Raw genomic sequence first — 27,693 nt, 5'->3', positions numbered from 1 at the left:
CTTGCTTGCTTGCTTGCTTGCTTGCTTGCTTGCTTGCTTGCTTGCTTGCTTGCTTGCTTGCTTGCTTGCTTGCTTGCTTGCTTGCTTGCTTGCTTGCTTGCTTGCCAAAGGGATTTCCGGCCCCAGTTAAAACAAACCCTGGCTGGAGCTTTCCAGCCCCAGTCCATATTTGGTGAGAGTCTGGAAGGCCTCGTCATCCCTGAGCATGACGCTGGTGCAAGAGGCCCTTCTGGGGACCCTGAATACCAGGGAGCCAGCTCACTGGGACACCCCTCTCACCCTGGAGGGGATTCCCTTCGTCTTAAGACATTGGGGGGGGGAACAGGCATGTCCTCCTTTTCCCGGACATGCCCTCCACTTCAGCCTTCTGTCCTGGAGGGATTCCAGTGTCCTCCATTCTGAGCATGACCAGGGTACCTAGATGTCCTCCTTTTTCTGGATATGCCTTCCATACCAACCTTCTGTCGAGAAATTTCAAAATGTCCTTTCTTTGGACATTTGGGTGATCAGATGTGTCCTTCTTTCCCAGGACATGCCCTCCACTTCAGCCTTCTGTCCAAGAGGGATTCCAAAATGTCCTCCATTCTGAGCATGGCCAGGGTGACCCTAGATGTCCTTTTTTTCCAGGACATGCCCTCCATTTCAGCCTTCTGTCCAGGAGGAATTTCAAAATTTCCTCTATTTGGACATTGACCAGGGAGACCAGATGTGTCCTCCTTCCAGGACATGTCCTCCATTCCAAGCTTCTGTCCAGGAGAAATTTCAAAATGCCCTCCATTTTGGCCATGACCAAGAAGCATGAATTTATAAGTGTTTTTAGCTTTTATTTGGGTCGTGTCCTGCATTTTTCTTGTTTGTCCTACATTTTGCTCTGCCTTGTCTTCTTTGCAGTGAGGATGCCTGGTCACCCTGGCCTAGGAGGGCTTTTCCTTCATCCCAGGCTCTCTAGGGGTGCATGTACACTGTAGAAAATAATGTAGCTTGACACCACTTTCAGTGCTGTAGCCACAGGATGACCAGATGGCCTCACCACAAAGGAGGACAAACCATTGCAAAAGGCAGGGCATTCAAGTCAAATGGAGGACATAACCAAATAAAAGCTAAAAAATACTCCTAGAAATATAAATTCATGCTGCTTAGTCCTGCTTCAAATAGAAGATATTATGGAATTCCTCCTGGACAGAAGGTTTACATGTAGGACATGTCTTGAAAAAAGAGATCTGCTCACCCAGTATCTATGGAATCCTGGTCTTCTTCTATGGGCCCATCTACCCTGTAGAACTAATGCAGTTTGACACCACTTTAACTCTCATGGCTCCATCCTACAGAGTTCTGGGATTTGTAGTTTGGGAGGCACCATCACTCTTTGGAAGAGAAGGTTAAAGTCCTTGTAAAACTACAAATCCCAGGATTCCATATGATGAAACCAGTACTTAAAGTTGTGTCAAGCTGCATTAGTTCTACAGTATAGATGCACTCTAAAGCTCAAGTGTGTGACTTATTGAAGATGGCCAAGCAAGGATTTGAACCCTGGTTTCCTCAAGCCCTAGTCCAGTGTTCAAATCACGATGCCACACTGACTCTCATTCCTACTTGTGCTCTATTATTCCTGCTTCATCCTGCCGGTTTGCGTTGGTTGGATCATCCCCAAACCAGTGCCTTTCGTATGTGTTGAACTACAACTTCCTATCATTCCTATGGCCATCCTATCGGTGGGTGATAGGACTTATAGTCCTTCACAATCAAAGGATTCCAGACTGATGAGGCTGCCTTAGCGAAAGTATCAAATTTTTACATATAATAGATTTTACAGGGAATAAACTGTCAGGATGTGAGCACCTTACTCTAAGGGTAGAAACTGTACAGCTTCCTATATGTTGCTGGATTGAATCTCCCATCAGCCCTAGCCAGCATAGCCAATGGTGAAGAATGGTGGGAACTGGAGGAAGGAGGAAGGAGAAGAGAGAGATGGAAAGAGAAGGGAGGAGGATAGATGAGAAGTATGTAAGAAGGACAGACAGAGAGAGAGAGAGAGAGATTAGAAGGTTTTCAAATGTGAAGTGATAGGAGAAAGAGTATTAAAGATGAAGAAGTGATAGATGGGGATAGATGGTGTAGAAAGAGAGTGGATAGGAGATAGTTTGTAGATGACTGGGATTTAGATGACATATTGATAAGTACAGTCACCCCTCTGTTTTTGCAGGGATCCATTCCAGATCCCCCCGGTGCGAAAACGGAAAATCACTGATATTGGAGTCCCTATGGCAGCACATTCCTGTGTGCACCACCATGTGCGTGCCTTGGGCACGCGCCCCATTGTGTTACCCTCAGTTTGCCCCTCTTGTATTTTGAAAGGACGTGGACTCCATGTCTGCAAAAACGGAGGGGCGACTGTAAATGACATGAATTATGTGTTAATTATATGGACAATTATAATTAATGTATGGAAGTTTTATATATTTGAACTGTATTTTGAATAAAGATATTTTTTAAAAAAAGAATGGTGGGAGTTGTGGTTCACCATCTAGTAGGCCACAGAATTCCCATTCCCTGCCTTATATATAAAGTATATCTTAAGGACATTTGACTGTCCTTTGACTTATGTCTTCCTGAGAAACTCTATGGTTCATGTACTTCCCTCATTGTATAAACACATTGTCAACCTTGTCATAGTCAAGGGCATGATTGGAAGGTGCCATCTTAGAAGAAGCATATCACCTAATTTGTTTCAGGTTACTTAGTAATGGGCAGAAGCCTTGTCATTTGGTAGCTTCAGATGTCCTTGTGTTCAATTTCCTTGTGTTGCTTTCTTTGAACAGGAGCAGGCTGTTGTTGCTGAACTTCGGGATTTTAATAATCTGTAAGACGTTGGATTGGACTGTGAGGGGCAGTGCCAAAACAATTATTAAATGCCACTTACTGAGAGGCTTGTTAGTTTCTTAAATTGCAAGACCTGGCAAGACTACTTGTTTGTTTCTGTCTTCTGAGACTCTTTTAGAATTAGCTATCACAGGAAACACCACTAGACCATAATATGATGATGGGATGACTGAGCAATTATATTTGGTATGGGCATTCACATTTGCTGCATAGCTTGGCTGTCTTAGTCAAAACACCTAATGTGCTCTTACAGGCATGTACTAGTAAGTGAAGCTAGCTTTGTGCTCTTAGCTGCACCTAAAATGCCCCTGCCCTCAAACCACAGTCTCATGGGAATATGTTGGAAAACATCAGTGCTGTCTCAGTCCAGCATACTATTCCACATGGAGCATGGTGTGCTGTGTGTTGGCATGCTGTGAAGCAAACCATTCCCAGATTCTAACCATCCACTGTACATGTGTCTCATTTTCAGACAGACATAGTAATTAATTTGCTTTGGACTACAGATGGTGCCACCTTTCAGCTTTCAGTTTGTCCTGAAGGTACCTTGACATCTGTTCTATGGGAAAGATGTACAGTTTGCTCTCTTTGGAATACACAGATCATGGGGGCATGTTGTACTGTGTGCATATGCCAAATTTTAGGCCTTTATTTCACTTTAAGTGATATTGGCCTGGCCAATGAGTGAGTTTCAAGCAGAGCTTGTGAGAGTTACTTTTTGAAGCTAGGGCCTCCAGAATTTTCCAAGTCAGCATATTCAGTGGCCACGTTGAAGACTGGGGTTGGTAGTGGATTTTACTTCTGAGGAAAGGGCAGAATCTGGAAATGTTACTGTTTTGGACCGCAGATATAATTAATTAATTAATTAATTAATTAGTTTTATTTATATACCGCTATTCCAAAGATCATAGCGGTGAACAGCAAGTAAGCTAATTAGCAAGTAAGCTAATTTGCCCCCAACAGTTTGGGTACTCATTTTAGCAACCTCGGAAGGATGCAAGCCTGAGTCGAGCTTGGGCCCTTTTGTTGGTCTTGAACTCACACAACCTTGTGGTCTTGAGTGAATGGCTGCAGTACAGGCATTTAACCACTGCGCCACCAGGGCTCCTATGCTCCCAGACATCCTGTCCATACCTAGCTGAGGGAATTCTGAGAGCTGTTATACAAAAAACATAACTTTTGCAAGCTCTGAGATAAGGTTCTTGCATTTGTAGGCTGCCGCTGTTGAAAAACAAGTGATGTGAAGGGTATGGAAGGCTCAGGTCAATGTATGATATTAATAATTTCATTCCTATGGGTAATGGCTGTCACAGTTCTGTTAAGCACACTGGGTGTTCTGTTTTGTATATGTCCCATTGGTCACTGAATGTTAGTGATGTGTGGCCAAAGGAGTATGTATTGCAACTGCTGCTGAACACACACTGATCTATAATGTTATGATATGTCTGTGAGTAGTACTAGTACACACTCTGGGTTCTCATTACAGTTTAACGCTTTAACACTACACCTCTCATCTCACTAATGCATCTTCTGTCTTCTGTATGTCAAAGTCAAATAGGCATGATGATGGAGAATTTGGCTCTTGCCTGAGCCAAAGGGCTGCTACAATCCTCTGTCTGCAGCCCCTTGCACTGTGTATCCCATTGTTCCAAAGGTCTTCTGACCCTTAGAAATTGCTCTTGAAGAGGCACAGTGGAATGTGGTTAGAAGGCAAGAGTGGAAAAGTGCCATAGTGCAAGTAGATTTCCATCATTGCTTCTTTGGATCCAAGCCAGCATTTGTGTTTTCAGACTATCAATCCCACAACACAGTGTGAGGTTGACAAAAATATGAATGTATGTGAATGATCCTTTCTCAGTTTTATGACTTTCAAAATTGTATATAGTATAATCATATTTATAAATGCTTGTGTGACAGTATCTTGGACCTAGATTTTATTGAAAAGATGAGAAAGTAGGAAATGTGCTGTGCATATAAATTTTGTGTACGATATATTTTGAATAGGCCATGGAATTTTCTGCAGAAATACACTGGTTGGGGGTTGGGAAAGCCATGTGAAAGCTCATTTCTTTGCACTTGACAATGCCAAACCTGTGACAGACACTGCTTGCAGTTCCTTTTATTATTTGCTGGTGAACATTTGTTTTATCAGCTTCGTTTCTCCTTTGAGGTTATTTTCCCCCAAAGGTTCCAGAAATGTACTATATTTAAATATTTTGACATCATCTCTTACAATTTATATAACTCTTACATTAATAATTTTTCTACATGACCCAAAATCATGTTAGGCATTTAGAGAACAAAGGGAGAAAAGGTGCTGTCCTTTCTCCAAGGAGCTTAGAATCTAATTTTACACATGACAGAACAACAAGGCCATGACAAACAATAGGAGAGATGGGATGAAAAAGGACAAAAGATCCAGCACGCTAGGTAAGCTTCAGTCATCCATTCAAAGAGGGACATATCACCATGTAACTTAGGTGACTGCCTGCTCATCAAAATACAAAACAAAATAAAACATCCAAACCCTAACAATATATTAGTCAAAGTTAAGAATTAATGAACACCCCTTGTGCTGAAATAGATCTGCATGAATTCTAGATTTAACATTGCAATCTGAATAGCTTCAGTGGCAAACTAAAGCAAAAGCCTAATAATTTTTACCTGGTAAAATTGTAGTTTCTGTGTTGGAGGTGTCTCTGTCTGCCCCCTCTTTGAACTATCTATCCATGAATCTTAAGTAAAAATGTGTACAGGAAACCCATCCTGTGTTTTGCTGGCTTTGTCTTATCTCTTTTACATCTGGGGAAGCTAGTCAAAATGATTAGTGTGAGCTCCCGCAGATATTAATTGCATAAAGACAATAGCCACTTTTTGCTCTCCAACAGCAGCTATTACAAACTGCTACTGAATATGGCCTAGCTTTTGATATCATAATTGTCCTTACAACGCATAAATAAAATTTGGTCAATCAGGCAGTGACTAGACAAGCATATATCATGAACAAGTTTCTTCTGTCCAAAAATTTGTGGAGAGGGACTACTCCACCCACTCTGTGGTTTGGCCAATATGTCAGCAGGAGACAAGTGAACAGACATGATGTCACTTATATACATGGAGACATTTCAGAAAGCCATAGGGACTTGTCGTATGTTTGGCTTGTCGACAATGGCTTTTGCAGGATGGTGTGGGCGTGTCAACAAATGAAAGGCATTTTCATTGTGCCTTCCAATTTTCTTTGGGTAGGAAAGAAAGAATTTACATGTGTAAAATCACATGTAAAATCTAAATACAGAGCTCTCCTTGGTCTGTATTGTCAGAGATCATAATTGTGGTGTTGCTACTTGTCACATGGCAGAAGTTGGTATGGTACCTTAGTAGAGAGACAGATGTGGTATAAGTAACAGAGAAATGGGTTTGATAGCAATTTTTTTCATTGTACCCCCACTCCTAGCTAACATCAGTGCTCCTGCTCAGTGTTCATAGGTGACTACTCAAGGACTTCAGGATATTGTAAGGCTCAAAAGGCAAGGAGCTGAATCAGGACATTCCAAACTGCCCCCATCCCCATGTATCTTTTCTGCATCCACACCATCTCACATAGTGTGTGTCTAGCCTGTCTCCTGCCCCTACCCTTTTGTTTCCATTTTTAAAACAAAGATCTGTTGTATTTTGGGGGGAAAATAGGCTTCTCCTATGCATGGTGTTACTCTTCCTTGTTTCTCTGTAATCTCATTATGGTGGCATGTTTTATTTATTTTTCCACTCATCGTCTGAGTTTGCTATTAGATGGATGGTAGATGGTAAAAAGGAAAGGTCTATAAAAGCACAAGTGTTACAACAACCTGACAATATGTCTTTAAACATTTGCTATTTTTTCTGTCTTTTTAAAGAAAGCCACCATAAATAGCATTCTACATTCAGGTTTGTTAGCAGCTGAATTATAAATTCTTCTTAAATGTATTAGGAAGACAAATGTCCTAGTTTTTTACCTTATAATGCTTTAATAAAACATCTTCCCTAAGTCCTGGCTTTGAAAAAAGAAGATTAAGGCCTGTTACAGACAGCCAAAATAAAGCTGCTTCGAGTCACAGTGGAGGTATGATATTTCAATGATGCACGTGTCCTAAGAGTCCAGAAGCCGCACCAAAGCCACGCTCCAGCCCTAAGGACTGGAGTGTGGCTTAGGTGCGGCTTCTGGACTCTTAGGACACGTGCATCATTGAAATATCATACCTCCACTGTGACTCGAAGCAGCTTTATTTTGGCTGTCTGTAACAGGCCTTAGTGCTCATTTCTGTGCTTCTTCACTTATTTTACGTCCCACTGAAATTAGCAGCACTTTCTCTGAAGCAAGTGAGCAAAAGATATTGCAGTTAATTACTTGTAGTTGTTCCTTTAGCAGAATGCAGATGCACTTATTCAACATCATTGTTGACATTCTCCATTGTAGAACATCACATATATGCTACTCCAGAAAAAATGGTTTATATCCCAAGGCAGCCAAGCACAGGATTTTAGTTTCAGTTCATCTCCTCCCTTGCCAGTACCTGTAGGTGATACATCTTGCCGTTGGCATATATACCGTAGTTGGCCATTAGAAATGTTCCAAAGCTCATCTGAATGTAATATCTACCAGGTGTGCTGTAGTTCTTGATTTCTATGCTCTGGAGTGGTGCCATTACATTCAGTGTGAAGTTCTATAGAATGTAAGGAGGACCGGCTATTAGACATGATGGCTGTATGGAAGTTTTGGGTTGTTTGTCAGAGGGCAGATATTCAGAGGGCAGCCATTTCAGAGGGTAGATATTAAGTGTCACAAAGGGCAATAAATTGTTACTCATTTGATTTGTTGTTATTGCCTTTGTAGGAAGAAAGGTGCTGGTGAGATTTTCTGCCTTATTCACCCAAATAACTTGCCTGGCTTTAGGTACTATGAACCTTGACTTGGCTTGGGGGGGGGGGCACCATTTGCTGTTCTGCTTTGAACAGCAAAATTTTGGGGATGGTCCTGAGTTGCTCAAAAACCTTTCCTCCACGAATTGGTTTAGTTTGCTGTTAAACGCATGTAAGCATGGGAACAACACCACACCACATCCCTTGTAAACATAGTTCCTTCTGCTGGTGCCTTCTCTGATGCCCAGACCTTGGCCTGAAGGGGTTTCACAACCCTCCAGAGCTGGATTGAAGGATACAGAAAGCTGCAGTGGAGAAAGAGGTATCACTCCTTTCCAGTTCCACTGGATTCCACCAGCATTCTGCCCTTAAAGAGTGCCAGATAATGTGAAGTGACAGGAGAACCTTTCCTACAGTTTCTGATCTAGTGACATACTTAACACATTAAAATCACAAATCCATTAATACTCATTGGAAGAAAGGATAGTGCTGGGGAAAGTGGAATGCAATAGGAAAGGAGGAAGACCACATTACAAATGGATTGACTTAATAAAGGAAGCCATAGCCCTGAGTTTACAAGACCTGAGCAGGGCTGTCACTCACAGGATCACCATAAGTTGAAGCTGTTTTGATGGCATGATCTGATAGCAACAAAAAATATGTGAACCTAATATGTCTCGTTCTTGTTCCCCTATCTGGAAGTCTTTTAGCTCAGGAAAGGCCTCTGCCCAACATTCTCTGTTCTGCCTTTGTAAAGTAGGAAACTGTCTGCCAACATGACACAACCGACAGACAAATTTTCTGTCAGCTTAAAGACTGATAAACAGGTGTTGATGGACTAGACCAAAGCTGTCACAAATGTATGGCCCATCACTTCTTAGACTCCAGTTTCAATCCAGCTGTTCCAGTTGTGACAGGCAATGGGACTTGCAACCTCTGGAGTGCTCTGGAGTCCCCCCCCCCCCCGAAATAAAGCTTGTGTCATAATATATTTGTTAGTCATTAAGTTGCCTTTCTTGTGTCTGCTTCAACAGAAAAACACAGCTATCCTTCTGGAATGTGATGTGAGGAATCCTACCCCAGCCACACACAGCATTGCTCTTGAAGATAATAAGGCCTTCTTACGGAAGAGTGGGTCGCTTGGATTGTCATGGGGCCTCTGCTTTTAGGGGCTTTTGTTCTGAGAAAGGAACCCAAAGGCCTGTGAGAAAGAGAAATGTAAGTAGACACGATGTCATCCTTTCCTACCAATAGAGAAGACTTGCCGGCAGCCAAGAAATCATGTATATGCTTTAAGAATGATTGTTGACGCAGGGCTTTCTGTTCAGGAATGCACAAGCAATGGCCCATCCCACGGTTACACATCTATGAATGAAACAGATGGTAATATTTGGAGCTAACAAACGTCTTAGCATGACTAGTTTCCAAATCTTCATGATATTTCATACTTGAGAGAGGTTTCTGTCTCAGTTAAATAGAGTGGAATGATGGGATCGGCGTGGGGTGTGGGAGAGTGAGATGGCATCATTTTGTTCTTGTTGTTAACTGTCTTCAAGTTGACTTCAACTTATGGTGACCCTATGAATTAGAGCCCCCCCCCCAGTCACCTTATGAACAGCTCTGCTCAGTTCTTGCAGACTCAGAGCTATGGCTTCCTTGATTGAGTCTATCCATCTGGAAAGTGGCCTTCTTCTTTTCCTATTGCCTTCTAACTTGCCAAGCATTATTGTTTTTAACATGTGCTCTCATGATATACTGTATCTAAAGTATGACAGTCTCAGTTTAGTCATCATGGCTTCTAGAGAGATACTATCTAGTATCACAATACTGTACTTGGTATAAATTTGGTACTAAAATAAAGGCATTGGGAAGGTTTTCAATGAGCTGTTTTGTGGTGGTACAACACAACAAAAAGAGCCAGCATAGTGTAGTGGTTTGAGCAGTCCTATGACTCTGGAGACTAGGGCCTGTTACAGACTGCCAAAATAAAGCTGCTTCGGGTCTCTTTGGAGGTATGCTGTTTAAATGATGCATGCACCCTAAGAATCCAGAAGCTGCACCAAAGCTGCACTCCAGTGCTTAGGAATGGAGTGTGGCTTTGGTGCGGCCTCCGGACTCTTAGGACCCATGCATCATTTAAATAGCATACCTCCAAAGTGACCCGAAGCAGCTTTATTTTGGCAGTCTGTAACAAGCCTAGGGTTCAAATCCTGGCTCAGCCATGTAAACCCACTGGGCAAGTCGCACACTCTCAGTCTCCAGAGGCAAACCCCCTCTGAAGAAATTTGCCAAGAAAACCCCATGATAGCCATAAGCTGAAAACAACTTGAAGGCACACAACAATAGCATAACAGTTGCACTATTAACATGATGGCAAATTAAGTTTACTTTGGAAGAGCAGAGATCAGAAAGTTACTTTTAAAAAGCATTTACTGTAGTTGAAAGAACATTTCCAGGCCCCACTGACTCAAGTATCTAGTTATAGCTATAGCTGCAGTCTAACAAACAACTCTTTTTAAGTTTCTTATCAATCCTTCTTCATATTCCAGGAGCACAACTGATACAGTTGTTGTTTAGTTACTTTTTAAAAATACAAATTGTACTAGCCCTCTCATTCACTTCATTGTCACATCAAAGCTCAAAACAGAACATAAGGCAATGCACCAGGGCAGGGCAAAACATAGGCATTGTTCCTAAATAACAATTCCCCATGGAATTTGTTTCACTCCCCAGATTTCTAGCATCCCTTCAATTGCGCCTTTATAAATAGAATTCAGGCTTCAAAAGAAAAGAGTCAGACAGAGTTACCAAGGTAATGTAGACATAGCCAAGATGAGAGCTCTAGGTATGGAGGATTGTAAATGTCTCCCTCTGCAATGCTAGAAATTTGGGGAATGCAAGAAAATTTCATTTAGGGGGACGCATTCTCATTTGGAGGGGAAATGCCCTCATTTTGCCCCTCCTGGTACCTATACCCTGGAATTGCACAAGGCAACACTTGAACCATGTGATATCCCTCCTCCACCATTTACCAAGGTTATAACTCCACAACTAGAGAAATAGTTAAAGAGTTAAAATTACACCACAAAAGGAGTGAAATTGCAGCCATAATATAATGTAATTATACCTTCTTTATCAGGAAAATGAATTAATTACAAATAACTTTATTTGTAGCTAATTACTAACAAGCTCTGTGGTTGGGTACTGAGTGGTGATGTAGCAACATGTAAACATGAAAATTATGTTCCATACATTCCAAGAAGGAGTATACATTTGTATTATCTGTGTTTTGTTAGATTAATTACATTTTTAATTATGGTGGTTCACCCATTTTATTGCACTGATGTACTTTTATTCTTGATAGCTAACAGGGCAATCCTATTTACCCAGAGGTAAGCTCCATACCATTCTCTAAGGCTCATTTCCTAGTAAACTGGCATAGTATTGCAGCCTAAAAGTGCCCCCCCCCCACCTCTCACCACTCCCATATCCAGGGTTGTAGCAAGGCAGATTTTTCAGGGTTGAAGTGCAGGGGTGTTTTTGATTAGCTGGGACAGTGTTGTAGTCTGCCACCCCCTCAGAATTCCTGTTCCCTCTGAGGTTAGCTGTAATCCTTATAGAGGAGATATCATTTTCTTTATCAACAGTCTATTGTGAACTGCAATGCCAAGTATTTTTATAGCAGTTTAGTCTTCAAGGGCAATTAAGACCTATTTGGTTTACAAAAGACTTGCTCCTAGTGGAAATGAAAATGACTAAAGCTGATTTGTTTGTATGGATCAAAACAGCTGCCTCTTTTTTTGGACTGAAGCTGGGGACATGGTTATGGTGACCACTGTGATGAGCATCTGCACTTCGGAATTTAGTGCTACAGCACGGGCAATGCCATGGTGGTTTTCCTTCAAGGTTGTTCTGGTCACATCTGGATTCCTAGATTATATTCTAAATGTACAGATGGATTCTTGGGTCCATAGAAAGGAGATTCAGTGTCATGCATATGGACATGTTGTCTAGACACAATGAGCAAAAGACAGGAAATGTAGCAAGACTGTGGTAGAAATATTCATAGATATGTACATATGTCGTCATTGTGGGTAATGGGTAGGCTGACCATATTTCGTTGAAACAAAAACGGGACATTGGAGTGGCAAAAATAGGACAGGGTTATGTAATATTCTGTATTTATGAAAAAGTAAGACGATAACAAAAAGTCTTATTACGTGAACATGTTGAGCTAGCAATAATTCTTCCATGACGGAACTCATACAAAAATTTAGGTAGACATAGAGAGGGACTGCATTTTATCATGATCGTACCATGAATATTACTCAAAGTAATCTCACATAGCAAATTTCAGTCTTTCAACACCTTATCATAAAACTTCTCACACTCCACGACACAATTTTTTTTGACAACCACAATTTCAAACAGGTATCGTCAAACCATTTTTGCAACATAACAAGGCGTTTTTCTTGAAAACAAGAGAAAATTGACATTTATATTAAAACGATGGGATGGTGTGGAAATATGAAAAAAAAATGTTACTGTCCATACATATGGTCAGCATAGTAATGGGAAAAAAACATAACAATGCTGCCTGGTGCTATGGTGCGCTAGAATAGTGTTAATACAATATGCATGGTGGATGGGTGGGTTAGAATCATTACGTCATTATAGGTTTCAAGCATTTTGTTCTAGTGTTGTGAATAGCAGAAGATAAAACTGTGGCTGGAAGCACTTTTTAATTTCATAGTAACATCATTATGTACTGTATATACTCATGAATAGTAATTTATAGTATAGTACAGAAAATTTAGTAAAAAACCAACCCAATAAAACAGAGTTGACTTATCCATGGGTCAATGTAAGTACTGTACGTTAACTCTTACCAAAACGGGAATCATCCCGTTCTCTGAATAGAGTGTCAAAGGCAAGCACTTAGTCCGTCTTGGGAGAACTTAAAAGAAGCACCAACCCCTTCTACTCTCTACACTGCAGTGCTACATCTGGCCTTTTTGAATGCCTGAGTGGGAAAATGGCCCTCAAAGGAGCACTGGTTTTCCCGGGATGGACTAAGCTCTCGTCTTTCACCACTCTACTCAGAGAAGGGCACAGTTCCTTTTTTAAAAATAAGAGTTAATACTGTAGCTTTACTCTTGTCTTTACATCCTTTTTGACACGTGCATGTTTTCTTAGCTTTGGCTGTGCCTGGTCACCGCCACCATGCATCACACAGCCACCATTTACTGTAGATCCCTCCTCATCCAGCCAGCCTTTAGGTTGAAGGCAAACAGTTATGCCTGCTGGAATGTTGTAAGTTCTTTGACATCCATTTCCTTTGCTTCATCCTTTGTATCCTTTGTTACATAACCCTAGGTTTTATCCTTCACTTATCTAAGCATCATAGCAAAATCCATAATTTTGGCCCCAACATTTGCCCTCGACTTACACATGAAGTTGATTTATACACAAGTATATAAAGTAACATAGGCCCCGGTACAGACGGGCACTTTGCGGCTTCCTCAACGCAAGTTAGGGCTAGATGAGGCTGGGCATTTACATGCCCAGCAGCCCTAGTTCCCAAGGATACTGCCATCATGGCACCGTGATGGTGCGAGCGACACACAGTGCCCCAAAGACACTGGCAGGAAGTGATGCAGTCAGGGGGCGTGCGTGCATCAATCGCGCCCCTCTTGCTCCTGGGAGGGAGCACATCGTTGCTGCGCTATTTGGTTGCTCCAGCAATGATGCAGGGCAAAGAAGGGCAGCATGGAGCTGCCCATCTGTCGAGCCCCATAGTTAGAAGAACTGAGATTGCTCATTTGAAGTGTCCACATTGTACTTGAGTATTAAATTGTCAAAGATCCTGATGAATATCATTCCCAGAAAACATAAAAGAGAACCCTGCTTCTGGATCTACTGAGTATAAAGGCCAAATTATGGATGAATTGCCTTCAAACCAGCTGATGTTTATTTGCCATTACACTTTTGACCCTTCTTTCTGCTTTACTACTTAACCTCCAGTGCTATCTTTCTATCTGGCTCTTTATTATTATTACTGTGAGGAGATTACTTTGTTTCTAACCCAGCAGTGGTTTCCCATTCAGACACACTGTGTTTTAATTCTGCATTTGTAAAGTACACAAAGTTTGTTCCAGGAATGTAAGAACCAAATTTGCCCTTCCATGCCAAGTAATGGGTAGGGAACTAAATATTCTCAGCCTTTGGTGACCAGAATAACTTAAAAAAAAGAGACTGCTTGCATATTCAGATTTTTTCTAGTACAAAATTCTAGGTTCTGCATGGACAAGGAAGTGATCCTAGACTTAAATATGTTGTCCAAGCTCTGCTGGTAACACTTTTCAATGCATACCTTGAAAACTCTGAATGGGTAATGTACAAATTTACTTGTCCACATTTATGCTGACTTTTCTCAGCTTAACAGCAAAGGCAGACAGTCTGTTTATAGTTGGCTCCATGCGCTTGCACAATGCTGTACTGTTCAGCTTGAGGGCTCAGAGGGGAATGTTTTAAAAATATAAAATGGCTCCATTGACTGTTTCTCCTTCTTTACATCAGGAAAATGTTGCTGTTAATATTAGCTGGTGGAAAAGCTTCCTTTTCAGAAAAACAACAACTCAGTCCTATATTTGAGACTTGGCATGTTGACATAAGAGAAAGGAGCAGAATCCTAGATCGGGTGCCATACCATTAGCAATGAGTGGCCTGAGGCTGCAGGAAGAGGAAACAAGGAGCCTCCACTACCTTATATGTCCTGTGTAGGAGGCCGTCAGAACAGTAAGCCTTCAAATTAATACAGCACAGAAGCAACCTCCAAATAATTGCTTACCCACAACCACCAGGAGGATAGAAGGGAAAAGGAAGGAGCAATTATAACTAACCTTCAGCTGTCCCTGGAAAACCCTGTTCGCTGCCTTACTCTACTACCCCAGAGGGTAGGATTGCCAATTCTCATTGAGGGAATAATAGCATTCCCCTTTTCTATTGATTTTAAATGTTTATATATTTAAAGGTTGTATTGCCCTAGCTAATGCCAAACTGTATTTTAAAAAATCTAAGGGCCAGGCAAATTTAAAATAGATTTCTCCATTCTGGTAGCTCTACACCACAGAATTAATGCAGTTTGACACTGCTTTATCAGCCATGGCACAATGCTATGGAATTCTGCGATTTGTATTTTTGTGAGATATTTAGCCTTCTTTGTCACAGAGCTCTGTTGCCATAACAAACTACAAACCCCAGGATTTTATAGGATGGAGCCATGACTGTTAAAATGGTGTCAAACTGTATTAATTCTGCAGTATGGAAGCAGCCTTGGACTCTAACCTCATTTAGTGCAAGCCAGTATGGCTAATGATCAGTTGCAATGGGAACTGTGGTCCAAAACATTTGGAAGTCATCAGGTTGAGGAAGATTCAGTCAAAGCATAAAGGTCTCTGTTGGCAAAATAGGTGTGAAAGCTGGGGCCTTTTTGAAATATTATGTATACATATGTGTGGAAAGATGTCTTTTGAGTGGGTTCACTTGCAATAGCTGTTGCATGAGTGTCATTTGAACTGGCTCTTTATATGACTTCAGTAAATGAGTAACGCCTGCTTTATTCTTCATTTCATCAGGTTCTGTTTCCTTATTGCAATTAGCAGACATATGAATTCCTGAGGACCTTCTCTTTTTTCCATGCCACTTTACAACATGATTATGTTTTTGTATAATATAGCAACCTTTTAAGAGATCTCACTAACAGTTCCAAGAGGAAATAAAATTTAGGTAGTCCTTCCAAATATTAATAGGCAAATCAAAACATACATTAATAAATATGCACCAAGATTAAACAATGAGCTAATAGTTCATTTTATAAGAAAATAGTAGGGAAATATAAAATTTTATCTTGAATAAAAGGAAAAATATATTTTCTCTGATTGAAAATGTTACCTCTACCAACAAACTCTGTACCAGAACCCACTCTGATGCCCTCCCAGCAAATCCAGTAAGAGAAGCCATTGCCTTCTATATAACTGGAGGCCTCTTCTACCCAGGCCTGGTGGAAACGGGCCAAATAGTGCACATTCACTGGATGACACAACAAGCCAAGCAACTCTGGTGTGCTAGTGCACACGTCTCAGTTGCTTCTGCTTGCAGATTTGTTCTATGGTTCCTTTATTAAGCCATCCAAGCGCACTGGATACAGCTTCTACTCTATCTTATTTCTCTCCCCCCCCCATCCCATATCAGGGGCCATTCACACCTCAGAATTATAGTACCCTGATTCCACTATATTTGCTGTGACCACATCCTATGGGACTTCCAGTTTAGGGAGTGGCATTTAGAATTCTCAGCTAGGGATTTCAAGTGCCTTTATTGTGGTTGTCTGACTTCGTATTGTTTCTGACTTATGGCAACCCTAAGGTGAACCCATCATGGTCACGTTTCTTCAGAGGAGGTTTCTCATTGCCATCCTCTGAGGCTGAGAGCGTGCAACTTGCCCAAGATCACCAAGTGGGTTTACATGGCCGATCCAGGATTCAAAACCTGTCTCCAGAGTCATACCAGACTACAAATCCCAGGAGTCCACAGAATGGAACCATAGCAATTAAAGTGGAATTTGTGGAGTATAAAAGGGGCTCAGGTTAGAATAAGAGTTTGTTTTAAAGTTTATTTAGCTGCCTTTTGTTGTGTGTGTGTCTGTGTGTGCAGAAGAGAAAACAAGCTAGAGTAGTGACTGTTCCAGTGTTCAGACAGCATAATAATAACAACCCCTTTTTTATTGCAAATGGCTACAGTCAAGCAGCATACATTAATACAGTGCTCATACATAACAAGCTAGGTTTCTTGTAGTTTTCTGGCTTCTTGTAGTTTTCTGCAACATCTGTACCTTTCAGTGGCTTCAGTGCCATTGTTGCTTGCCAGTCATGTGTGTTCCATACCCAGTTTTCTGAATACTCAATTCCTAGAATGGTAGTAGCTCCTAGGCTCTCAATGCTACCAACATATAAATTCCATTGTCTGTCACTCACCTCTTCTTTGCCTCCCCATGGCACTAGCCTGTTAATCTTGCATTTGCTCCCTGATATTTCTGTGTAGTAAAAGTGCTTAAACCTCAGAGGTTTAAAACAGGTAGTTTAATTATAATCATTAATTATCATTAATTATAACAATTATAACAAAATGCAGGGCTAAGTGGCCATTTTGATCTCCATCACCTGGTAACAGCTGCCTGTCACAAACCATCCAGGGCTGGCTTTGGGTGATGGAGGCAAAGATTCAAAATCTTATTAGCCACAAAGAACATGGGATAGTCTCTTGGCCCTATGGTCACTTGTTTCTCAAGGCGATCATGGTACCTTACTCATTCCTGAAGGTTATATATAGGATGAAAAAGAAGTGTAAAAATGAGAAGGGAGGCTTTGCAAGAGAATGCAGCACGAGGGTAAAAACTAGGTTCAAGTCTCCTGAAGCTGAAAAACTACACATGTTTTATTTCCTGTAATCTTTAATGCCAGCAATTTTCTTTCCCCCAAATCTCTCACTCTTTTTGGTAGACTCAGGGACAGCTGGCACAATGACAGGAGATCTAAAAAATGAATGCTTTGTCAGTCTCCGTCTGGATGTTACCATCATTTTAATGCTAATGTGGTTTCTTCTCAGTCTTTTTCCCATCTGAATGTAAGCAACTAAAGTCTCCTGATATTTATGGGATTTTACTAGATTAACTAAAAAAACCTTTTAAAGCAAAGAGGCAGTTCATTCAGTAGTGGGTTTTTGCTAAAAGTGCCACCTCAGATAAAATATTACAGGAGTCAAGTAAGTATAAATAAGACCCTTGCCTATGAAATGGTTTCTTATGTGAATTTGGGATTAAGGCCAAGAGTATGTCTAGGCTTTAGGGAAATTTATTAGCCAAGGTCAACTGTATTTCTAGGACTCGGAAGATGGGATGGCAAAGAATTTGCCCAGTTGGAGTCAGGCGCTTCCTCAGTTCCTTGCCTTCTTTTCGCTGGATGTTTTTCCCTCCCATCCACCCTTGTTTACTTTTTTAAATTCCCGGGATTATTACAATTTTCAATTATGCAGTTTTGAATTTCACCTTCCTTTCTGAATTGCAGCATATTAAGAAAAGTCCCCCACAATGAATGTATGATTCCAGCATACCATTCGGAGAAGCTGTTCAATGGTAATGCTTCTTTTTTTGAGGTAATTCTCTGCTGTAGAAGTTATTCTTTCTACTTGCTCTACTCATTTTTTCCAAACAGATCCATGATGGGCCCATCTTAATTCATCCATTTATCACTGCTTTGCCTTTTGGATTTTATTGTGAGTCAGGATATGGTTTATTTTAACAGCCTCTTATTGTGTGTGTATGCCAGGGGTAGGCAACCTGCGGCCCGTGGGCCAAATGCGGCCCGGCAAGGCCTTGGGACCGGCCCCCGGCCTGGTCCTGCCGCCGATTGCCACTGGGGCTTTTGAGGGGCAATTGTCTATAGAAGCCTCAGAAACATGCATTTATATTAAAAAAAATTTTTTAAAAATCAGCAAATTTTTTCGCATGTCCTTCATTTTTTTAAAAAAAGTGTCTTCCATTTGAAAATTTTGTCCTACATTTGTCCTGGTTTATTTATATATTTAATTTTTTTAAATATATTTAATTATTTATTTTTTGGCTTCAGCCCCCCAGTTGTCTGAGGGACTGCAACCTGGCCCCCGGCTCAAAAAGGTTGCCTACCCCTGGTGTATGCACACACCTTCATCACGTCTCAACTTAGGGTGGCTGTGTGAATTTCATAGTGTTTTCTTAGGAAAGGAATACTCAGAGGTGGTTTTGTCAGTTCCTTCCTCTGAAATATAGCCTACAGCACCTGGTATTCATTGGTGGTCTGCCATCCAAGTAATAACCAAGGCTGGCCCTTCTTAGCTTCCATGATCAGACAAAACGACAAAAATGGACATGGATATATTTTTAATTTCATTTTTGTTTTGTATTTTTGACTTTTTTCCATCCTTCCATCTGTTCTAATCACACTTCTGTTTCCTACACTTCCTTTCCATTTGGTCCTTTAATGGGCCCTTCTGCAACCTTTCTCAGAATCCAGCTGTTCACAAATCTTACTGTCAAAGATGGTAAAGGGCAAATTAAAACACTAACCTCCAACAGATTACACATATATGAATCATAGAAGAAGCTTCTTTTCTTTTCTTTGATGTTTTCTACCCTTCTAACACCACTGTGTTACTTCCCATTTGCTAACGTTCTGCCTTTTCCTAAGAAATCCCATGATTGTTCTTTGTATCTCTGAGATTTCACCCCTTGTTGTCTGATATGTTTCTGATGAATTTCACTGGCATGCTCCACACATATGGTTGATGTTTAGCTCTCTGTGATTATGTTAGGGCAGTGGTTTTCAACTGCTGTGCTGTGGGAAATTGATGTGGTCTGAAAGGTCCATAGGTGTGCCGCATCAGTGAGCCACAAGTAAATGACAGGAAGTGCCGTGCAGGTTGAAAACCACTAGGCTAGGCGGTTTGACTTCTTAAAAAGTGTTGTGGGGTTATTGCAGTTTGAATATCTTCTTTAAATAACAGATAAGGGGATGAGAGTGAGAAGGGAAAGAGGCTACACCTATTCTTCTCACTCGTTCCCTGGTTCATCTGCTCCCTAGTCAATGGGATGGGTAATGTGCAAGAGGCGCTTGTCCAAGCTTGGCACATGTTTGAACCAAGGGGGTGGCAGTGAAGGAGCTTGGGTGCTAAGATGAGGACCTCCTAAGACAACAGTGGATGCATCCCTTTTTCCTCCAACTCAGCTAGGGTGACCAGATATCCTCCTTTCCCAGATCATGTCCTACATTTCAACCTTCTGTCCAGGAGGAATTTCAAAATGTCCTCCATTTTGAGCACAACAAAGAAGCCTGAATTTATATTTATATGAATGTTTTTAGCTTTTATTTGGCCATGTTTTAAATTTTCTTTAATGTCCTACGTTTTGCGGTGCCTTGTCCTCTTTTGCGGTTAAGACATCCGGTCAACCTGCCCTCAGCAGTTCTCGGTGGCAGAGGAACAGAAAAGGCACTGTGCCATAATGGATAAGGACTGTCTCTGTTTGAGTGGGGGATACATGGTAAGGAAGAAACCAGTGAATGGAGGTGGGAAGGACAAGCAGCTTTGGAGTAAAGCCAACTGAGACAAAAGAAAATTATCTGCAGGAGACAAGACAACGCCTTGCACTTATGGTAATAGGGAATACAATGGCTTGTATGATTCTGACTTTTGTGCTAAGTTGTACGTCTTTACATTTTAGGATCTTTTCTAGTTCTTTCATAGCTGCTCTCTGCATTCTTAATCTTCTTCTGATTTCCTGTTGCAGTCCCCGTTCCGATCAAAGTTTGATCTCAGATATGAGAACTCTTTTACTATTTCTATTTCCTCATTGTCTAGTTTGAATGTATGTAAGTTCTCTGTGGTCATTATTTTTGTTTTCTTTACGTTCAAGAGTAGGCTTGCCTTTGCACTTTCCTCTTTGATCTTTCTTAGTAGTTGTTCCAGGTCTGGGAAGTTTTCTGCTAGTATTATGATGTCGTCTGTGTATCTTAGATTGTTGATATTCCTTCCTCCTATTTTCCCTCCTCCTCTTTCTTTGTCCAAGCCTGCTTTTCTTATAATATGTTCTGCATATAAGTTGAACAAGTAGGGTGATAGAATAAAGCCTTGTCTGACCCCTTTGCCAATTAGAAACCATTCTGTTTCTCCGTGTTCTGTCCTGACAGTAGCCTCTTGTCCTGAGCGCAGATTCCTCATTAGGAGTATCAGATTTATTGACACTCCCATGTCTTTAAGGGCATTCCATAGGCTTTCATGATCTATGCAGTCAAAGGCTTTGCTATAGTCTATAAAGCCCATGCTGATTTTCTTTTGGAACTCCCTGCTACGCTTCATTAGCCATCATAAGTTTGCAATGTGATCCCAAGTGCCTCTTCCAAGCTAATTGGACTTCTGAGATTTCTCTCTCCATGTGTGGTTGGAGTCTATGTTGCAGAATTTTGAGCATGATTTTGCATGCATGGGAGATTAATGCAATGGTTCTATAGTTGCTGAAGTCTCTTGTATCTCCTTTTTTGTGGATCAGGATGTATATTGATCGCTTCCAATCTGTTAGCCTTCGTTTTGTTTTCCATATTTGTTGACATATGTTGGTTACCACTAGAGTTGACTCTGTCAATGTGGATTGCAACAGTTTTATTTGAATATCATCTGTTCCTGGAATCTTGTTTTTTGCCATTGCCTTTATTGCAGCTTCCACCTCAGTTTTTAGAATTTGGGGTTCCTCTTCATATGATTCTTCATTCCATGTGTCCTTCATGTTGTCATCTCTTTCATATGACTCTTCTGTGTATTTGTTTAAAAAGTCCAGTGTATTTCAACTTCAATGAGAAAAGGCCTTCTTCAGGGGCTAGAAACAAACACAAATACACATACGGTATATTGTACATTTTAAAAAGACAGGGCAACACTAAATTAACTATGTCCCATAAAATCACATAGGATTACATTATAAACATACCCTTCAGCAGAATTCACTGGAGTTGAGAACACTTTCCAAAACACAGGGCCACTAAGTACAGAAAATAATAGATTCTACAGTTTTTGTTTTATACGTATACATATTCCAGATAGCCCTTGAAAAGGAATAACCAATGATGTGTGTTGGATCACTCCCAGGGACATCTGATGCCATGGCATATACAATTCCGTGGAACTTGTCTCTTTACCATTTTATGCTTTTGACAATTTTAGCATCTTGTGAGTGTGCAGTGAGATGAAAAAGGTTGAAAAACCATTAGGTTAAGGGTAAGAATAAAAGAGGGTGGCCCTCTGGTGTTTTCTTAATAGGTTTCTTTCCTCTTTTTTTCTTACCAAGAACAGTCTGTTAAGAAAGAAAAGATAAAATAACTGCACTGTGCCTTTTAATTGTTGGCAATAACAGCCTTCTGTCTGGAAGCAAGATGCTTCCTTTATACTCTGAATGACTAGCGTAATAAACAATTAAACCATGTACTGGATAGGCATGCCAAAGGCACACATTCCTTTGCTTAATAAAAAGGTGGCTGTTTGACCGGAGTTGATAACATTGCTGTATTATGAGGCATCAAAAAGTAATCGCATGAAGTGCTCTTGAAATGCCCTGGAATCTTGACCCTCCTGCTTTGAAATCTTTCTCACACACCCATCCCTGACTTCTGAAATGAAGCACCTGTACATAATTTCAGGGTATACTCACTCCCAAAAAGCGCTATAGTCCCTGATCCCCTTTAAGGAGTGGGATTTTCACTGTGACACACATTGATCTAAAGTTAGTCCACAAAAGATGTGTCTAATGTCAATCCATCTTGTTGGCATTTTCTCCACTGGAATACTGAAGGCAAAAGATATATTTTTTTTGTCTGGGGCTGCTCTTAGATCCAGTCTTTCTCTTAAAAAGTGGTCAGAAGTGCTTAGATTAAGTGTGCTTTTAAAACTGTATTGGTAATACTGGCTTTAGGGTGTTATGAAAATAATAAAAATAGACACAACAAATTCTCTCAAAGTACATTGGGGGTACACTCCACAATTGGGATGTCATACTGAGGAGGAAGTTAACTTGTTTTCTGCTGCTGCAGAGAACAGGACACAGAACAATGGGTGCAAGCTACAGGAAAAGAGATTCCAGCTCAACATTAGGAGGAACTTCCTGACAGTAAGGGCTGTTTGACAGTGGAACAAACTCCCTCAGAGTGTAGTGGAGTCTCCTTCCTTGGAGGTCTTCAAACAGAGGCTGGATGGCCATCTGTCGGGGATGCTTTGATTGAGATTTCCTGCATGGCAGGGGTTTGGACTGGATGGCCCCTGTGGTCTCTTCCAACTCTATGATTCTATGACTCTATGATTAATTTACTCTCTTAAAACTTTTGTGTGACTCTTTATCCCCCTGTAGAGAAAGCACATGTAACTCCTTGTACAAGTAGGACCTTGTTCTTCCCACCTATTCATTCATGATCAAAAAGGCCATCCTAGTTTATGGTAACCGAGTTTATGTGTGTGTTAGCAGTGATATCCCTAGGGTTGGGGTCACCCAGTGCAGTAACCCAGCCCCTATTTACCTCCTCCTATACCACACCATATAGAAACCATAGTAATGTTTTTGTACTAATATTACTCATAAATCATAATTCCCATAAATAACTGAATGTAATGGTAAAAGTTGTGACGTAAATACCTAGCATGATTAAAATTATACTTTTAAATTACAATATCATACATGTAGCCTAAATGTATTTACATATGCATAGTTTCACGTGCTTAAAGTGAAAATTTGGTGATGTTTTTAGATAAATTTTAAAGAAATAATTTTAAAAATTAAAAATTCATTTTTTGAAATTTGAAATTTTATTTAAAAAGCCTAGGGCCACTCCTTTCTCCTCCCATTGAGCTTCGCCCCACTCATACCATCTCTTCAGCATTTCAGTGGGACATAGATGAATGCCATAGCCTGTTTCTGCCAAAAGGAAAAAGTAACGTTTGAGGAGCAGTGGTATCATCCTCTCTTAGTGTGTCACCTGATGCCCCCCCCCCAGTGATGCCATTATGTGTTACCTCCCCTGGGTTGGCTCTTGAAAGTAAATTGATTAACTTTGAGCCAGTGGGTGATGATTTTGTACTTTTGAAGATATTTCTGCTCATGTTTCAAGTTATCACAGCTCAGGATGACAGCTCTTGCTGCTTGGTTCTCTACAACCAGCTAGGTCAGAAGTTGTGGCACCCAAAACACTGGTTGTCCAATGCGAAGCCTACAAAGAAGGAACAATCAGAGGTTAACACGAGTTCATATCCATCAAAAATATGGTGAGAAATACAGCCAAGCGTGAACTGCTTTGCAGCCTGTTCAGGGTTCAGTCTGATAAAGATTTTACCAAACCTCTGCTTGAAAAATGTTTTTTATTGTGGAGGTCAACTCTGCAAGGGTTGATGTAAAACGAAAGAACATTGGACCTCTAAATATGTGCTGAATGTTTTCTGCTAGCAGAGAGATATTACCAGTGCCCATACCTCCAGGATTAGAAGTGAAGGTTTAAAAGAGAGAAACCATTATGACTTCTTTCCAGTCTTAAGTCCCAGTGTTACTCATTTTAGAAACTCTCCCAAATAAATCACCAGTGTTGATGTACAGTGCTCGAGAGGGTCTCCCGTAATGCCCCACACACACACACACATCTCTGCAAAATGTTATGGGACTTCATTCATCAAGTTTACATTGAGCAATCCTTGGGAAAAGTGCTCCTTTTTTCTTTATTTCTTACACACCACATACACACTTCTTGGGGCTTAGAGGCAAATGAAGTAGAATGGCTCTCTGCCTCTGATACAAATCAGTGTTTTAAAAGCGATGCATTAGGAGACCCACTTAGGCATGTCATTTACAATCCCTCTGGCATATGACCAGATAGACAAAGTTTCATTGAGACTTCTTGGTGATGCGCTGAGCTGAAGTGTGGGAAAAATCCTCCACACTGCACTTGGCTTTTTGTCTGCCATGCCATTATGAACCCTGGAATATTTGTCTTTCCCTTTATGGAGATTTTGCTTGCTCTTGTGCAGCATCTTTGGCTTGAGCATCTGTCAAGTCTATTTCATCCTTGTAAAAATAATACAGTTCTTTTAGCATAAAAAAAGGCAGAACAGACAAGGAATAATACAAGTCAGACTGCTCAATTTATTCCTCTAAGGTTCAAAAATACCAACAGAGATTATGGCTTTAGCTGAGCATGAATAAACTCCTTTGATTTTAATAAATTAGACTGTGTTTTCAAGGCTGTTTTTTCTTCCCACAGCAAATGGCCATCAGCTTTTGTGTCTGTACCTGAGTAGAGATAGATCAATCTGTAGATATTGTTTCCACCCAGCAAGGTTCCCCCCCCCCAGTCTTAAATTTATTTCTCCTTGTTTCTAAATAATGTTTTAAAATGTATTATAAAACTGTGCATGCATTTTCTAAGATATGCATTGGTGTATGCATCAATGTGCACATATTTGGCAAGCACTTTCCTTTTACAGAAGGTACTATTTTGCATTATTTTCAGTAATATAGGGATTTTTGTGGATATGTTTCTCTGAGGTACACAATTTCTGACTGAAGAATTGTATAACCCCACTTAATGATGTGAGGCAGACTGCATTTGTGAGCTAAAACAAATTTGTGAGCTGGGCTGGACTGCTTGAGTAAATGCAGGCATAACACTAAGGCAGAAATTGCCACAGGCAAATGCACAACTTATGATTTCAGTAAGATTCTCAGCAGCTTGTGCATGGGTATGTATAAGATGTAAGCTGCAACCCTTATTCTCCAAAGGAGAGAGGAGTACTTGCCTGGGGCTGCAAGCGGTCCAAAGGCTGTTTTTCTGCCCTCGTCCCCTCCATACTCCCTTTGATTGCCCTTTTCTAACAAAAGAGAGGAATGGGGGCTTTTGAATTTTAAATGAGCTGTGGAGCCCCCCCCCCCCACTACACTGTTTAACACTTTGAAAAGTCCTTGTGTGTAGAAGCCAAAAGACCTGTTCCCCCCTTCTGTTTTGGCATCATCCTGTTAGGACAATGCACATCCCAACCCCAGTTCTGGTGCAGGCAGTCCAGCACATTGTGCACTAAAAGATGTCCAGCACATTGTGCCTGAAAACTGAGAATTAACAATCTTAATATAAATTTTAAAAAATCTTATCTGTTGATCCAGATTTTCCAGGAAGATCCAGAGCCCTCCAATCCTGCATGGTGCTGGGTGTCTACATGGGTCTCCCACTGGGCCACCTGAACCATCTACCAATGCTGCAGGCCATGCTGTCAGGTCCATACATGCTATCAGATCCAGCGTGTGTTTGTCACTGGGCTGCTAGTTTCGACCTCAGAAGTGAGTGACCTATGGTGGACACACTGGGTGGCCCAGCAAGTCATACATGCAGACAGCCACAGTGGCCCAGGAACATAGGACAAAGTAATTGGGGCAGGTCAGGGGAGCTGCAGGGCTGGGGCATCTAGCCTATACTTCCCATAATCCCTTCACACCAGCCATTCTGGATGAGGGTGATGGGAGCTCTGGTCCAAAATATCTGGAGAGCCAGATTGTCTATAATGATCTAAGAAGTAAAGCTGTTGTGTATACTTACAAATTCATTGTCACCAATCTTTACTATCCTTTACTATTTGTCACCAAGGTTTATTGTGGGCAGAACTGGCATCTGGGTTTGTGGCTCGTATAGGCACACGCAACACCCCTTCCCTGTCTCTTAAAATCATTCTGTGGACAAACAGCTAGGAAATATTGGAAATGAGGTTGCCCTCAGGCCCTGGTTCTAAGCTTGCCTGAATCATATGTCTGGCCATTACTGCAAATTGCATTACTGGCCTAGATAAAGACAAGAGTCTAGCCTGTGTTCTTATCCAGTCTCTTCTGATGGCATATGTCAGATTGGAAAAATTTGCTGTAAGATTTGTATTGTTTGGGGGAGTCTGTGAATAGTAGTCCAAAAAGTAACTTTTCATTTAATAAAAATAAAGGTGCAAACTATCTTGAAAGCCTAACTATCCCTAAATAACATATACCATATATACTCAACTATAAGCCGACCTCACGTATAAGCCGAGAGTAGGTTTGGGGCAAAAATTATGGATTTTGATATGACCCATGGATGAATCAAAGGTAAAACGTAAGTGTATGTAACAAAGGATCTAAAGAATGAAGCCAAGGAAGACAATGCTAAAGAATGTACAATATTCCAGCAGGCAAAACTGTTTCTGCTCACACTAAAGGCTGGATGGATGAGAGAGTAGAGTGGTTTCAGTGTTTCCAGTACAGATTATACTCTTGCCTTTCACCAGGGGAGGGTTCCTTTTTAATAAGAGTTAAAATATAGTACTTACATTGACCCATGGATAAGTCGACTCAAGTTTTTTGGGTCAAATTTTTGACTAAAATTTTTAGATTTATACGTGATTATATACAGTAATCCTATGTCATGCCCTCCAAATCATCTCTGCTCTTCCATGTTTCCAAAGCCTTTAAAATGTCCCAGTTTATCTCTCCTCCTCCCAATTTTTCCCCTTTGCCCTCAGCTTACTTCAACTGCTGCAAGCTGAGTTCAGAGTGGTAAAACAGTTTGTACTCAGATAAAGCAGCAGATGGGGAGGGGCAGAATCTTGATCTTCCCAGTAGGCTTGGACAAAAGCATGCCATTGCAACTTCTCCTAGCTTGTGTGTTCTTCCTCACTGATAACTTCTGTCACCTTGGTCACACTCTGATGTTCCTTGGCCACATGTGTCCCAGTTTTCATCTCTAAAATGTTTGTGGGTATGCTGTGTATGTCCTTCTTGGGGCACTGTGGAGGTTGATATTCCCTGCCTTTCTTCATAACACTCAAAGCCTACAACCTGTTGTACAGCCCCTGGAGCTGCCCTCCTCCAGCATGGTCATTTTGTGTCTCTTGGATCACAAGTAAGATGGGAGAACCCTTTTTCTATAGGAACACAGCCAGACGCTTCTCCAATCCTGCCAGATTTCCATGAAGCACAGAATGTCTGTCTGTCTGTGTGTGTGGTGTTCAAGAGCTGTAAGGTAAGTCCAGAGAGGTGGTATATGGGTCAGCCTTACATAGGTCCGCATGTGGAAATTACTACACAATATTGAGCCAGACATATTTGTACTTAAATACTAAGAGCATGTGCTTGTGTTGTGGAATGCATTCTTGTAAGACACTGTGTTTGGTGATGTGTCAGAATAGTGTGTGTCTCGTTCATTTACAAGCTGTGTCTAGCTACTATGCAGGCCATGTAGGGAATTCACATACAGACATGTGAATCAAAGCACTGTTTCCCTTAAGTTT

At 41.0% G+C, this 27,693-nt stretch overlaps 1 protein-coding gene across 1 annotated transcript in view; it reads left to right on the top strand.

Annotated features, from left to right (window-relative positions):
* ZNHIT6 (zinc finger HIT-type containing 6) overlaps nucleotides 1-8,994 on the top strand; it is a 109,204-nt gene extending 100,210 nt beyond the window's left edge. Inside the window, exon 10 of the mRNA XM_042462198.1 lies at nucleotides 8,811-8,994. Coding sequence (XP_042318132.1) covers nucleotides 8,811-8,839 — 29 coding nt within the window. The 3' untranslated portion in view covers nucleotides 8,840-8,994. The remainder of the gene's footprint in view (nucleotides 1-8,810) is intronic.
* Nucleotides 8,995-27,693: the final 18,699 nt, after the last annotated feature.

This window comes from Sceloporus undulatus, chromosome 4, assembly GCF_019175285.1.
Source record: "Sceloporus undulatus isolate JIND9_A2432 ecotype Alabama chromosome 4, SceUnd_v1.1, whole genome shotgun sequence".
Classification (NCBI taxonomy): domain Eukaryota; kingdom Metazoa; phylum Chordata; class Lepidosauria; order Squamata; family Phrynosomatidae; genus Sceloporus; species Sceloporus undulatus.
Note: the sequence above shows the minus strand (reverse complement) of the source record. Positions and strands in the feature narration are given on the sequence as shown.